Genomic DNA, 14,486 nt, shown 5'->3' on the forward strand with positions numbered 1-14,486 from the left:
CTATCATCATAAATTAAAGCTTGTAAAATGAGTTGCGTAATTGAGTGCTCTAAGCAGTAGCGTTATGTACGAATCACTCCCTTATCTGAGCGTTTTCCCGATTGCTTTGTTGTTGAGTTGGAGTCCAGACCATTATAAAAAACACCCTACCCGAGTATCAAATTTCATTTGTACAGTAGGTACATTTTTCCAGATTCAAAATTTCGAATTTATTCTAGTAGGAATAATTCATACGTCCATATTGTGTTAATATAAGTGCGAAAGTTTGACTGACACGCTTTTACGGCTAAACCGCTGAACCGATTTCGATGATTTGGAAAACACATAGTGCATATGTTTACTTTGTAAAAAAAAACTTTGGTGAACGTTTCTATGAACAACATATGATTCAATAAATCGTACATATAACAGCTAAGTCAAACAAGAACACGAAATATAGTTTTCTCAACATAGTTGTTGAGTTCTAAGTTCTACTTTAACACCAAAACTGCATAAATGAAGCAAGTACTTTCCCAACACATTATTTAAATATTCATGAATAGATTTTATAACAGGAAATAATAAAAACTTATCAAATGGTTTTTTCAATAGTATTTTTAATTCAAAGGAATGTTTTAATGATTGTAGTAAGTAGTAAACAATTTAAAGCGTAAATTCCAAAATGTATAGGAAATATGTAAAATTTGTGTTAATTTATTATTTACTTATCATATAGACATAAAATCGCTCTATAAGTACCTAAGTTTTTGCTATATTGTAACTACAAAGCATTAATGTATTTATTTATTAGATAAACTATAAATATACCTTATTTTAAGTTAAAGTTTAGTTGTAAAATAATGTAATTTTTAGGGTTCCGTACCTCTACCTCGAAGGTAAAAACGGAACTGGTATAGAATCATTTCGTCATCCGTCGGTGTCTGTCGAGACCCTATTTCTCAACGTGTGAAGGTATCAAATGGAAATTGTGTTAAATTTTAATAAAAGAGGTTTAGTGGATATTATATATATATGTATATTGTAGACTTAAATCCCTCTAGATTTAAATCCCGGTCACTTCTTGTATCCAGCCACGTACGGCCGGGATATAGGTGTAAACATTAGGTATCTTGGGTGTGTCGCATTGAGGGCTTCCAAACGACACGATTCCATATTGCACTGAACTTGATTCCGCGTGCAGTGGGCCTCCAGAGTCTCCCTGAAAAAGTTTTTTTATTTTGAAAATAATAGTGAAAAAAATTATAGAAAAATTCAGCAAACGCCGTAGGCATACGAGATGGGTCAGGAGTTCCCTCGTCGGGAGCCGTTCCTGGGTGCACCATCAGGTCGTCCTTATCATAATAATGCATATCCATACTAAACGTGTGTACAAAATTTCAGCTCAATCGGTTGAAGTATTTGCCTCAATATTGAGTAGGTTCCACCCGTAAACCTGCGCCATGTCGAGCAACAGAGCGGCACGGCCGCCGGCCGTAGGTACCATCCTTTTCTCGAAGCAATTAATTACAATTTCGAACCCTAATAGCATTAGTTTATCCAGCATACTTACGTGACAAGCGCTCTTGACCGGAATGTCGTATCCCGCGCAAAGCATTCTTGCAGTAATCGTCACTGGAAAATTATTCCAATATTGTTGGCATTGCTGGAAGTCGATGACTGGTAATGATACAAGTTGCAAAACATTAGATGACGTCTCGTTTGCCTGAAACGTAATTAAATAAACATATTCATGAATGCAAGTGTACTGATTTAACACGAAGGCGCTATGTACCCGCACACTCGCGCCAACATCACATTTTTATCAATGTCTTACTAATACTAGGTAAAATTCGTTATCTAATGTAGCATATTTTGTTATTTTTTTCATTTTTCGCTAAGAATTAAAAGAAATTGATAAACATGTTGATGAATTATAAGTAAAACAACAAGGTTTTCATAATTGAAATAGAGTTTTACTTCTCTCAAACAACCTATACACACAACACAAAGACAGCAATGCGAGAGTTAACAGGAAAAAAACATGGCCGCCACCCAATATAAATACATCTGTGATGGTGGTTAGTGTGCGGGTTACATATGTACCCGTCTTAAGAACAATAGGAAAAACTTACAGTTGCTCCCCAGCCGGTGACGTCAACAAGCTCTCCAGGTTCCAAGGAGCTGCCTGCGTCAGCTAGCTTCACGGGTTTAGTAGTAACCCCGTCTATAGCGATTTTTTCTGTCTTCAATACCGCTACGTCATAGTCATAAGTGAGCTTTACGCGTTTTGGATGAAAAATCACTGACAAAACATTATAAATTTTGCCACCCTCGGCATGAAAACTACTGCCTGCTCGGATTTTGGTGTGTATTATGCCGCTGAAAACCAATCAAAATTAACATTTAGTTAGGTACAATTCAGATTGTAGCCACAATTCGTATACGAATGCGCGACAAAAAGTGAGATCGGTTTTTTAACGGACCTCTTGGTCTGTCCATCTATCTGTCTGTACATCAACGGAAAAGCATATTGTTAGCAAGTATGTAGGTACACATTATTTTGTTGAATATTGAGTTCACTCACTTTGAAGTTTCAGGACAGTGGGCCGCGGTCAACACGTAGTTTTCGCTGAGGATGGACCCAGAGCAGAAGAATCGTAGGTCATCGTCTAGTATGGCTATTTGGTGTGGATACTGCTTTATGTCCACGTCTTTACCTCCGATTATTTCGCTGCTCGAGGACGTATCCTCATTGAGGCTTTTACCAACAGCACCTATTAATCAATAGTACTTAATCATAATCAGTGAAAAATATTGTAGTATGGTACCTTTATGTGAAGTTTCAAATTAATATCGACATTTTTATAATGGGTTTTAGAAGTGGGAAAGAAGGAAGGAAAGAGAAAAAAGAAAAGGAAGAACTAGAAAGTGGAAAAAGTGGAGTTCAAGTCACTAAGTTGGAGACAATGACGAACCTTAGGTTAGCTCAGTAGTAGGTAGGTAACCTAGTAATGAGCTGACGTGTGGTGAAAATTATTATGTAGGTATAAGGGGCTGCGGTGACCACTTTTCATGGTGGATGCCTGCTGTTTGTTGCGTGCTGCTGACCTTTATTTGCTGCTTGGTAAGTAAGTAAGTATTAAAAAATGTTACGTAACGTACCTTTAACAGCCATGTTAAGCAAGAAGACGAAGTATAGTTTTCTCAACATTGTAGTTGAATCTAAGTTTTATCAAACTAGAACTACTCTACAAATGAACTGAAAACTTATTTAAATACTCTTGGCGGCAGAAATAGGTACCTATTTATAACAGGAAGTCATAAAAACTTACCACCGTTTTGAGTAATTTACTATAGATAATTAATAATAAAAATTCCAATATTTTATCAGGATACAGAATTTGTTATCAATTTATTACATAACAAAACAAAATAGACAAAATGTCCTGATATTCTTGACATTTTCCAAAGATAATCACTATAACATTTTGTTACATCATAGGTATCATTCTTGTTTTTCTACGATCGGTATTTCCAATTTAATAGAGGTCGGCCCTCTTCTCCACGGCGTCATGACTGTCTCTCACATCATATCATTAAATAATGATGTCATATAATTATTTACAAACACGCATTTCAATATTTTCACAAAATACATAACAAAAATATACCTAGTATCATGTCTGTCATCATTTACGGGGTAGAGTCCAGAGAAAATCAAGGTCAAATTTTCACGGCAGCACATCGCCTATGAAAATAATTCCTAGTTGGTACCTTCTCAGCTGGAGTATTCGTGATTCAATCACGTGCGTTTAACTCTCAGACTAGCTAAAATCCTAACGTTATCCTAACGTTCTATCACGACGACCTCGGTGGCGCAGTGGTAAAGTTCATGCCACTGAACCGAGAAGTCCCGGGTTCGATCCCCGGTCGGGTCATGATGGAAAATGATCTTTTCTGATTGACCCGGGTCTTGGATGTTTATCTATATATGTATTTGTTATAAAATATAGTATCGTTGAGTTAGTATCCCATAACACAAGTCTCGTACTTACTTTGTCGCTAGCTCAATCTGTGTGATTTGTTCTAATATATTATTTATTTATTTATCTATTGAACCTTCTTGAAATGTTGTATAGTATACATGTAGTTTGAAGTATGGAGAAAGATATAGGGTACCTTTCATCCTGGAAAAATAATTGTTCCGTGGGAAATTAACGAGGGTGAAGCCGCGGGTAAAAACTAGTACCTAATACACTCGCATACCAAAATGTCGCTATCAAAAATATCAGCGGCCACCAATTTCCTCATTCCTAGCAAATATTTGCTATGACATTATAATAGTAATTTGCTTCAAGTGTCCTGTGGAGCCACACAGACAGACAGATTTGCAAGTTAACTCGCAAAAGCTATTCACCTAGCCAACCACCATGTTGAGATCACTATTTTTCACATTTCTATTTGGTTCAGCAGTTAAAGGTTAGATATCTAAGTACATTATATTTTCTTTCTTTTCGAGTGTGCTAATTGCTAACACTGGTGTCAGATTTTATTTATTTAAATAAAGTTATTATAATAGTATTGGCTACCATGCCATATCATATTACATTGCTTGTTTCATTATGATCTTTGTACCAACGCAAGGAGAATGAACTCGATCACGAACATCGCAATCAGAATTATGTGCTAGATTTGATGAGATTGCCTTCTCCATTGCACACACTAGGTGATAAATCATCAACTAGAGTGCAGGCTTCCCTATGATATTTTTAGGCCATTTAAAAATAAGGTTGTCAAAGACCATGCGAAGTGAAGAAGAAAGAGCAGGAAACGAACCACATGGAATTAGATTTTCTATCGCTGTGGAAGAAACCGGAAAATCGATCTGATCTTCTTTCTTGTGAGTGATGCTAACACTGCTGTCCGATTTTATTAAATACTAGCTATTCATTCTTTACTGAAAGCGATTTGTGGCCTATTCACTCGACAACCACAGTTTCTGTTAGGACTTTGCTTATTAAAATAACTATATTTTTATTTAGAAGGTTATGGAAAAAATCTGGTGTGGGATGTGACCCCTGGAGGTGTTGGGATAGTGGGAGGTCACGACGTGGACATCAAGCAGTACCCTCATCAGGTCAGCGTGTTGGTATACATCAATGGAGAAAATCACCTTCGCTGTGGAGGATCCATCATTGGTGAAGAATACGTGTTGACTTCGTTTGCTTGTGTTTCGGGAATTGAGTGAGTTTCAAGACGTGAATCTTACTAATGTTATGAATGTGAAAGTTTGTGAGGATTATGTGTTTTCTCTTTGACGCAAAATCTACTGGGCTGATTGTTAAGAAATTTGGTATACGGGTAGAATATAACCTGGAGCGAAGCCCAGGGCGCACCTAGTCTATCATAAATACGAAAATTTGCATAGTTCATAACTCAATCATGCAATATCTGCTGGAAGGATTTTAATATAATTTGATACACGAATAAAACGGTTTTGATCACCTTTGTCCAGTCTAGCATTTTTTTTTATCTGAAACTCCAAATAGAACGCAATATCAGGCGCTGATATAGATGAATGCGAAAGCGAAGAATGTGCATGTTTGTTTGTTACTTAATGACGCAATAGAAAACTTAGGTACTACTTAGTAAAACTGCTTATATCTTATTACAGATCAGAAAAGTTAAAAATTCGAGCCGGCAGTAATTTCGCTATGAAAGATGGTGACGTTTATGACGTGTTATCTGTTGTTTATCATCCAAAGCTAGATGTAAACACCATGGATTATGCTGTCGCTGTGATCAAAACTAAAAAGATGTCTCTTAATGGAGATACAGCTAAAGCTGCGCAGTTACCTGAGAGTGGCAGTAAACTAAAACCAGGAGATAATGTGGTATCCACTGGATTTGGATTGGTTGCTGTAAGTTATATGTTCAGTTTTATAGTTAGTTAATTTTACAATGATAATGAGTTATTTTTAAAAGCCCGTCGTATTTTCAATGGGGTCTAATAAAATATAGTTCTTTTTCAGAAGATTAATATAATAAAACTCTCAAATTCTCGTTTATCGATGATTGCCTTATTTATTGGAATCCTGTCAGTTCTTCTTGGTATTTCAAATATCTTCATTTAACTATTCCAATTTTGATTTGAAATCTCATATCAATTTTGTTTTCAGGTGAATGGTGAGGTGTCAAAGAATCTACAGGCTGTGTCAATACCAGTAGTGGACCTGGAGAAATGTATAAATTTTATGAAACAATTCGATCTATTAGTAACTGAACGAATGTTTTGTGTCGGCTTCGGGAAGTCTGGGGGGAGCCCGTGTGATGTGAGTATAGACATGCACCAATTCACCAGAGCATAATATCCCCATTTGAGAAAGAGTTCAATGAAGTGGCTTAGGTCACGAAGGAGAACACAGTAAGAATATACCAAACAAAATATTTTTTTAATCACAGTGGGTAAATGGCCTTGCAGACCTGTAAATAGACACCACAGCCCTTGATATTAATCCATACCAGCAACTTGATATTAATGTTCAAATATCTTGAGTTAATAAATAAATTTGACAGATTTTTTAAATAATATATCAATATATTATAAAAAAATTCTGTCAAATTTATTCAACAGCAGCGACCATTCCGTAATACTTCTCTTCTAGGGAGACGTGGGAGGCCCAGCAGTCAGTGAATCAGACTCTAAGCTGTATGGTGTACATCTGTTCGGTGGTTGGTGTAACACCACTGAGATACCAGCAGTGCACGCCGACATCACGGTCCTTCGGGATTGGATCAAAGAAACCACTGGGATATAAAGTTTAAGAACCATAGAATAGGCTGTACAAATCATTTTAAAAAGCACTTTCTTTATAACTAATGATTAAATTATCATAATACAAATTTTCTTTCGTTTGTCCTTTTAACTACGTTTCTTTTAATTTTATTTATTGACTGGAAGATTCATGCGATTATTACTAATAGATATTGTGATTCCTGAGGAAGGTTTAGATGTATAAACATTATCATTACATAGTATAAAACAAAATCGCTTCTCACTGTCCGTCTGTCTCTATGTATGCTTACATCTTTAAAACTACGCAACGGATTTTGATGCGGGCTTTTTAAATAAATGGAGTAATTTAAGAGGAAGGTTATATATGTATATAACATGCATAATATTGTACCCGTGTGAAGCCGGGGCGTGCCCTGTATTACACACAATAAAATACTAGCTATTTTTAATGAGTTGTAATGTCAAATTTGACGGTACAACTAACCTTAAGTATGTTACGATATGTATAATGTTCAACACAGCACAAATATGCCTGGACTATATTGGTTTCAAGAGTATCTAGTTAAGTCAGTTTATTTTACCTTTTGCATTCATATTGAACAGAAATATTCAGGAAAATATCATTAACTACATGTATACACACCGCGGTTACCCGCGGTGTTACCCGCGTGTATATTTAATAAAATACTTAACGTTTTTGTGCACAGCTGCGCCATTTACTTTATAGAGCGCCATTGATTATCAGACTTTTAAACCAAATCTACGGGAATCACGTAATTTCAGGATAAAAAGTATCATATATGTTAATCCAAAGTATCAGCTACCCCAATACCAAATTTTAGATAATAAATGGCCCAGAGCAACAAGCATATTCACAAACTTTCGCCTTTGTAATATTAGTGGGATTACAAGAACGCATAGATATATAGGAATGTCTCTATCACTAGTTATTTTGATGACACTTTCAATGTTAAACATCGATAACTATATAATACGATAATGCACACGTTAAACATATATAAATATCATCAGCCTACTATGGTACTACTACACTGGAGTTTTTTAATTGATGTAATGTTTCTGGTAAATGTAATATTATGTAGTTAAAAATCTATTAAAATGTTTAATTTATCCTCAACTTGTTTATTCATTTACTTCTAGCGCATTAAACTAAAAAGAGCATAATTGAGTGTTTACGACGTTCTACTTTGTTGCTTCCACGGATATTGCATAGTTTCAAAATGTTGAATGACTTAAAAAGGAGTACGTAACAATGTTCGAGTGTACCTATATATTTTTTATGTATATTCAAAGATTTCTCCGTCAATTATGGTCCTTTTCAACACAATTCCTGTTTTGTTTGATTACATTTATGAATTTAAATATTATACCGAAAAAAATTTTAAGTAGTTTATTATATTATTTAATCACGATTGATGGATTTGAATGAACAATGGGCCGAGATGTGAACCCTGAGGTACACCATTACTGTAGAGAGATGAATTGAGATCATTGGCCAGATTTTATGAAGTAGTATTATACTTTTCCAAGTAGTTAGTAAGAGTTATTCCATTTTATCATGTTCAACACAATCCTCAACGGCCCACACTAAGCACTAAGCTTGTATCGCTTAGTGCTTAGTGTGGTGTGTGTGCACAAATCCAGAAACTGGCAAACACACACAAAACCGCTTTCAAATATTTGTGATCACAGATACAATATGTGCCCGTGCTGGAAATTGAACCTAGGACCTTCAAGTAGCAGACCGGCGTGACCACTACGCCACGGAAATCGACAAATAATAGTAGTAATATTACATAGAAAAGGCGAACTTATTTAAATGGCTGGCAGAGAAGCGCGTGCGCGCGCGATTTCGTTTCCATTCAAAAAAGCGTAGGCACATGAGACATTGAATATTAGAATTGAATAAGTATCCTTACATAATATAAAACAAAGTCCCCTGCCGCGACTATCAGTCTCATCAAACTCAAAAACTACTGCACGGATTTTCTTACGGTTTCCACCAATAGATAGTGTGATTCTCGTGTATAATTTATTATGTTTTTTTCCTTTCTGCATTTCATCGCAATCATAATATCGACATTTCTTCTCAGCAGTGGTCGTTCCGAAATGTTAGTAGTTTGTAGCTTTGGTAAACATCATTTAATTTAGAATATGACGTGAAAATGTGCCCGTGAAGGCCTAATTTCTGAATAAATGATTTGATTTTGAAGAATGAAAGCTGGAATGAAACCAAGTGCGTGAGGGACCATGTGCAATATTCCGAAGGTAAGGCCAATTTTTATGAAATTTGGTATTGAGGTAGCCGATACCTTAGGTTAACACATAGAGTTTTTCATCTTTATCCCGAAAGTATGCGATTCCCGCAGGGGTCGCTCAAAAAGTCTGATAGTCAATGACGCTTTATAAAGTATAAGTGGCGCTAGCCACTTTATAAATTGTACAACACATGATAAACTGCGGATTACATCGCAGGGTGTAGCTGGTGTACCACTAAAGCAGATATACTTGCATCAGTGCACAATTGACCGAGAAATCGTTGAGAGTAGATAAAAATATACACACATTCGAACATAATCTCCTTTTTTTGGAAGTCTTAATAAAAAAGTTAAATAAATAAAATTAATAAATATATATATATAGGGAGAAATGACACAGATTGAGTTAGCCCCAAAATAAGTTCGAAACTTGTGTTATGGGATACTAACTCAACAATACTATATTCTATAACATATAGATAAACATCCAAGACCCAGGTCAATCTGAAAAAGATCATTTTTCATGTTGACCTGACCGGGATTCGAACCCGGGACCTCCAGTGTAGCAAAACCTACTTCAAGTTCAATTTCACATTTACTGAACAAAACAAAATATATTTTAGGTCTAAAAACTATAGATAGGTAATTTTATTTTAATAATTACATTACTTTGTACAAAATAAGGAGCACAAAAAAGGGGCTCGGAGAACTGGGTGAAATGGTCCCCAGAATGAGATCACCCGCCCGGTGCTTACGCTGGCGCATGGCCAACCAGGAAATAAAAATAATAATGAAATGTAAATACAAATATTTAAAATTTCCAACAAAAAATTCTTTTATTAATGGTTTTTAGATAATAAATTAATATTTCCACGTGGGAATTTACATTCTTAGATTATCACTTTTATTACTTTGCGAATACTTGCCGTGCTAAAGGTGTATAAGGTGGTTGTTATAAAACAATTTCATGGATTGGATCAGACAGTGCTTAGTGAATAATCGAATACAGTCCACAGCCATGTTGAGCATGTTGCTTTTCATTTTATTCTTTGACTCTGCCGTCAAAGGTCCAGTATTTTATGACCAATCACAACCGATAACCAATACCGTTTATGTTGTCTTTTCGTAGTAATTTATGGGCCCTTGAGCATGATCCAACATGTAGAGGCCTTGTCAGACGTTTATCAATTTTCTTTAATAGTCATTTGTGTCCCAGGGCAAAGGCCACGCTCATTTCTTCCACCACGGTCTCGGTCCAGTGCTATATCGCGCCATTCTTTTTGTCGTCCAGCGCAACCGTGGTCGGCCCGGCCATCTTTTGCCAAGGAATCAAGTCTGTCACTTGCCACACTTGCTCTAGAGATATTCTGATGACGGGCCCCACCCTATCTGATTTCAAATTTGATTTTTCAGCTATGTCCATTATTTTTACGCATACATGAAATGAATTATATTTCTTTTATCTATGGTGTTTCGTATACGATCTGAAAGTGTTAAACTCCAAGAATGCTGCGTTCTGCGTTCCATGTTTCCCTGGAAAATCTTCATTAATTACTAATTAGGTAAATAAATCAAATCTTTTTGTAATATTTTCAGTGGTCATTGGCAAAAATGTTGATTTCGGAGGTGTTTCACCAGACGGTGTTGGGTTAGAAGGGAATCATAACGTGGACATTAAACAGTACCCGTACCACGTTAGCATGGTGGATGTGCGCAATGATTTCATTCTTCACTTTTGTGGGGGATCCATACTCAGTCCAGATTATGTTTTGACTGCGGCACTTTGCTTGACGTATATGAAGGAAATTGATGAGTGAGTTTCAGATTTCAATTCATTACTTTAAACCAACAATGTTTTACACAATGTTGATATATAAATTTTCGTCTGCACTAAAAAATGTTCCTCTATAATTTCAGCCCAAAATTTTTCAAAATCCGGGCGGGTAGCTCTTTCTACAATAAAAGTGGTACTGTTTATGATATCTTGTCATATGTTTGGCATCCACAATTCAATATGGAAACGATTCTCGAAAATAATGTGGGGATAATAAAAACTGAAAAAATGGCCATAAATGGAGTGACTACAAAAGCTGTGCAGTTACCTTCAGGTGGAAGTGCAATGAAACCAGGATCTACTGTAATCATTACTGGTTTTGGAGTTACCGTGAGTTATATTCAATGACTTAATAAAGTTCGAATCATCCTCTCAACGATAGGAAGTTTTGGCAGAGAATGGCTTATGGCATAAAGTCCGCCTATTGCTAACTTTTTATGTTGTGCAATAAATTTTAGGGCCAAAAACCAATTAAAAAAATTGTTTTTCAATAAAATGTCCTCATAAAAAAATCTCAAAACACGTTACGCGGGTTGGTACGGCGCGGGGCGGCGCGATCGGGCGAGTACGAAAGAACGCACGTGCGCGAATATACAAATGACAAATATTTTTTTTATTTTTCGTTGATAAATTATGGTAAAATATCACGAAACTAACTAAATTTTATATAATCCTTTCGTATTATAAAAAGAAATCCCGCTGTCACGTCTGTATGAATGCGATTAACACTGACGGATGTTTTCACCAATAGATAGTGTGGATTCCTAGGGAATAATGATGATAGTACCCTAGGGAAGCCGGGGCGGGCCGCCGCAGAATTCATAATAAAAGCATGATGTATTTTTTACATTTCAGAACAGTGAAGATTTTTATACAAAATTTAACGTTTTGCAAGCTGTGTCCGCGACTACGATTAGCTCACAGGAATGTAAGGAGCTGACCAATGTCACTGTTACCGATAAATCCTTCTGCGCGGATAGTCTTGGGGTTGTGAGTATTTCATTTTATTTGTTTTACCTGCCAGTTGTAATATTTAAATTTGAAATTGAAAGTTGAAATATCCAGGGTGATTATCTTACACAAATTTTGATAATGAAACTTGAGCCAATATCGAAAGAAATCGATGTCGAATTATATAAATATTAAGTGATCGGTCGGACCTAGTATGGAAAGTCACATTTTAAGTTCTTCATTCATATGTACCGAGAAATAAAATTTGTAAAAATCAACCTGTCTATTTCACGTTACGTTACGCACCGTTTCAATTCCTGAGACAATTATGATAAGGCATTTAAATACCTATTATAGGGACAAATCACACGATCGAAATCACAGATTGCCCCAAGGCAAATTCGAGACTTGTGTTATGGGATACTAACTCAACGATACTATATTATTTTTAAAACACATATACATAAATATCAAAGAGAAGATGGGAATTGATCTTTTTCAGATTGAAAAAGATAATTTTCGACCTTGACCTGTCTAGGAATTGAACGTGAGACTTCCAGTGTAGCAGTCGGTCATGGTGATCATTCATTGCATGACTTCATTGCAGGGAGAGCTTGGAGGTCCAGTGGTTGAGAAATCAAGTTTAGTACAATATGGGATACGGTTGGTGAGCCAATATTACATAAACATACACGGTACTAAAATTGCTGGATCAGAAATACACTTGTTTGTTCCTAAACTTCTGGACTGGATCAAACAACAGGCTGGGCTCTAAAGTAACAGACAAATTCCAATATCAGACTGGAAAGAAATAGTCACCGATTTATAAAATTGTTATCCTTGTAAGAATAAGAATTTCTATTTAAGAAATTTTTTTTTGGCAAAAATTATATTTCAGTAAATAACTTTTTGTTTTTTTATTATTATTTGAAATTATCCTGTATTAAAACCATTAGGATTTTATTATAACTACATTGCTAGATATTTTGACCTATCAGACCTATCCACGGAGTTTAATTTATTAATTAATAATACTTCGTAAGCATTGAGTTTTAATATATCCGTTTCGTTATGTCAAAAAATTTTCGATAGTAGAATTTTTTAAATATTTTATTATTATTTACATGCTTATATTTCCTTAAAGTTAATGATGAAAACCGATGGTCCATAAATTTTTTTAGTTTTTTTTTTGTGGTAGATAGCATGCTCCTCATATATTTATATATTTGTATAATCATTGTCGGTAAAACATGTTTATTTTCTTTCTTTCTTCAACTCGAATGAAAATCGCGGTCAAAATCTAGTTACAAAATCCAAATTTAGGACAGCACTATCATACAATTCACTTCCAATAATCTGCAAAGATACCGCAGAATCGGGTTGTGGCAAGAATTGCCGCATGTCGTTACCTCATGCTTCAAGACGCAAGAGTGGGAAGCGGCGACCGCGTCAGTTGCGTGCAAGCGCGTCGACGCACGCGCAGATATACGACCGCGTTCCTATTTCAAAACTTCGAATTTCGGTTGGAATAGTGTTGGGATTTTTGTGTGTGGAATAAATTCCAGTGAGTATTGTGAATAAACATTTTAATGGCACAATTTTGGTCTTTTTCGTGAAAGAGATATTTTATTTTCAATTAAAAAATAATAATAGTGAGTAGTTATGAGATAATAAATACGAAATTAATTCGGAAATTATGTGGTGAATAAACTATGAATTTTTTGGAAGCCATGATAGAAATAAGTATTATATAATAATTATGATTATCGATAAAATAAATCAACAGTAACAATAAAACTTGGTAAGAATAAGTAGAAGAGCTCACTTCACCATTTTAAAGATTTCTCATAAAAGCTCGGTATACTTATGTAATTATTACTCAAATAAAAACAAATACTTTGCATTCCACAGAACATTACATTACGAGAGAACATACAGACAGATTGTTTGCCTACATATGATGCGGCTATTCCTGGAACTCTTACCGACTAGGTAGTCTTACTAGTTGAACTAATTATCTTCACAAGATACTTACTGTTAAGTAAGATTTCGTTAAATCTGAAAAAAATATGTTCATTTAACCAAAAGTTGGCTACTAGATGCCTCTACCGGTCAACTATTGGGAAAAACTAGGACAATAATTATAAATAATGACAGGTCTGTGAAGAAAACGAACGGTCATAAAACTTATTAAAATAAATATCTGTGTAATGTTATACTACAATTGAAAATTGAATTATATTGAATCGGAATTTTTTAATTAGCTAAATTACTTATTCGAAACATAAAATTAACTTATTTATATTAATTTTATATCTTAAAACGTAATAATGTAAGAAATAGGTACGTACAAATAAACGTAGGTAAATGTTGTCATTCTTTCCGTTCTAGGAAACCCACCTTGTCAATTTCGTGAATGGTCCATTTTTTCCAGTCTGTTGCTCAAATCATTAGGAAAACTAATTTCGTTATTTACCGATTTAGTAAGCTAGCAACTTGGAAATCTCTAGAACCTAGATCAGACTGCTTTACCTGGTGTTAGGAAATCTTGCGCAAGTTAAAGGTAGGGCAAAGCTTTTTTCAAATACTTAGGTATGTCCTAGGAATGTGTAGACTGACATTAACTTTGATGCAGCCGGTTAAAGTT

At 35.2% G+C, this 14,486-nt stretch overlaps 4 protein-coding genes across 5 annotated transcripts in view; 3 read left to right on the plus strand and 1 right to left on the minus strand.

Moving 5' to 3' along the window:
- Nucleotides 1-999: 999 nt before the first annotated feature.
- On the minus strand, nucleotides 1,000-3,299 carry LOC128674321 (trypsin-4-like). Its single transcript, XM_053752816.2, has 5 exons — nucleotides 3,142-3,299; nucleotides 2,564-2,753; nucleotides 2,112-2,358; nucleotides 1,550-1,702; nucleotides 1,000-1,198 (listed from the first exon to the last, which is right to left on the minus strand). Exons 1-5 carry the CDS (start codon nucleotides 3,188-3,190, stop codon nucleotides 1,043-1,045), a joined length of 795 nt encoding a protein of 264 aa, XP_053608791.1. The 5' UTR covers nucleotides 3,191-3,299; the 3' UTR covers nucleotides 1,000-1,042.
- A 1,004-nt stretch (nucleotides 3,300-4,303) lies between these two features.
- On the plus strand, nucleotides 4,304-6,882 carry LOC128674320 (trypsin-7-like). Of its 2 annotated transcripts, none has more exons than XM_053752814.1 (5): nucleotides 4,304-4,458; nucleotides 5,022-5,223; nucleotides 5,654-5,900; nucleotides 6,159-6,311; nucleotides 6,645-6,882. In XM_053752814.1, exons 1-5 carry the CDS (start codon nucleotides 4,410-4,412, stop codon nucleotides 6,795-6,797), a joined length of 804 nt encoding a protein of 267 aa, XP_053608789.1. In that variant the 5' UTR covers nucleotides 4,304-4,409; the 3' UTR covers nucleotides 6,798-6,882. The 2 variants fall into 2 exon arrangements, with proteins under 2 accessions (XP_053608789.1, XP_053608790.1); XM_053752815.1 differs by having other exon boundaries at nucleotides 4,308-4,458; nucleotides 5,025-5,223.
- Nucleotides 6,883-9,965: 3,083 nt separating this feature from the next.
- Nucleotides 9,966-12,745, plus strand: LOC128674439 (vitellin-degrading protease-like). Its single transcript, XM_053752953.1, has 5 exons — nucleotides 9,966-10,121; nucleotides 10,651-10,867; nucleotides 10,972-11,218; nucleotides 11,744-11,878; nucleotides 12,447-12,745. Exons 1-5 carry the CDS (start codon nucleotides 10,022-10,024, stop codon nucleotides 12,612-12,614), a joined length of 867 nt encoding a protein of 288 aa, XP_053608928.1. The 5' UTR covers nucleotides 9,966-10,021; the 3' UTR covers nucleotides 12,615-12,745.
- Nucleotides 12,746-12,889: 144 nt separating this feature from the next.
- The window catches only part of Ugt50B3 (UDP-glycosyltransferase family 50 member B3), a 43,146-nt gene continuing 41,549 nt past the window's right edge, over nucleotides 12,890-14,486 (plus strand). Inside the window, exon 1 of the mRNA XM_053752951.2 lies at nucleotides 12,890-13,403. The gene's annotated coding sequence lies outside the window, so the exon portion shown is untranslated. The remainder of the gene's footprint in view (nucleotides 13,404-14,486) is intronic.

This window comes from Plodia interpunctella, chromosome 12 (assembly GCF_027563975.2).
Source record: "Plodia interpunctella isolate USDA-ARS_2022_Savannah chromosome 12, ilPloInte3.2, whole genome shotgun sequence".
NCBI classification, from domain to species: Eukaryota; Metazoa; Arthropoda; class Insecta; order Lepidoptera; family Pyralidae; genus Plodia; species Plodia interpunctella.

Excerpts from the sequence above, each read along its gene's own strand:
- LOC128674439 (XM_053752953.1), top strand. The coding sequence starts at position 10,022 with ATGGATTGGATCAGACAGTGCTTAGTGAATAATCGAATACAGTCCACA. Across the intron at positions 10,868-10,971 it reads TATATGAAGGAAATTGATGA|CCCAAAATTTTTCAAAATCC; the intron begins GTGAGTTTCAGA and ends CTATAATTTCAG. Across the intron at positions 11,219-11,743 it reads TTACTGGTTTTGGAGTTACC|AACAGTGAAGATTTTTATAC; the intron begins GTGAGTTATATT and ends TTTACATTTCAG.
- LOC128674320 (XM_053752814.1), top strand. The coding sequence starts at position 4,410 with ATGTTGAGATCACTATTTTTCACATTTCTATTTGGTTCAGCAGTTAAA. Across the intron at positions 4,459-5,021 it reads ATTTGGTTCAGCAGTTAAAG|AAGGTTATGGAAAAAATCTG; the intron begins GTTAGATATCTA and ends ATTTTTATTTAG. Across the intron at positions 5,224-5,653 it reads GCTTGTGTTTCGGGAATTGA|ATCAGAAAAGTTAAAAATTC; the intron begins GTGAGTTTCAAG and ends ATCTTATTACAG.
- LOC128674321 (XM_053752816.2), bottom strand. The coding sequence starts at position 3,190 with ATGTTGAGAAAACTATACTTCGTCTTCTTGCTTAACATGGCTGTTAAA. Across the intron at positions 2,359-2,563 it reads CACTGTCCTGAAACTTCAAA|CGGCATAATACACACCAAAA; the intron begins GTGAGTGAACTC and ends ATTGGTTTTCAG. Across the intron at positions 1,703-2,111 it reads TCACCGGCTGGGGAGCAACT|GCAAACGAGACGTCATCTAA; the intron begins GTAAGTTTTTCC and ends ATTACGTTTCAG.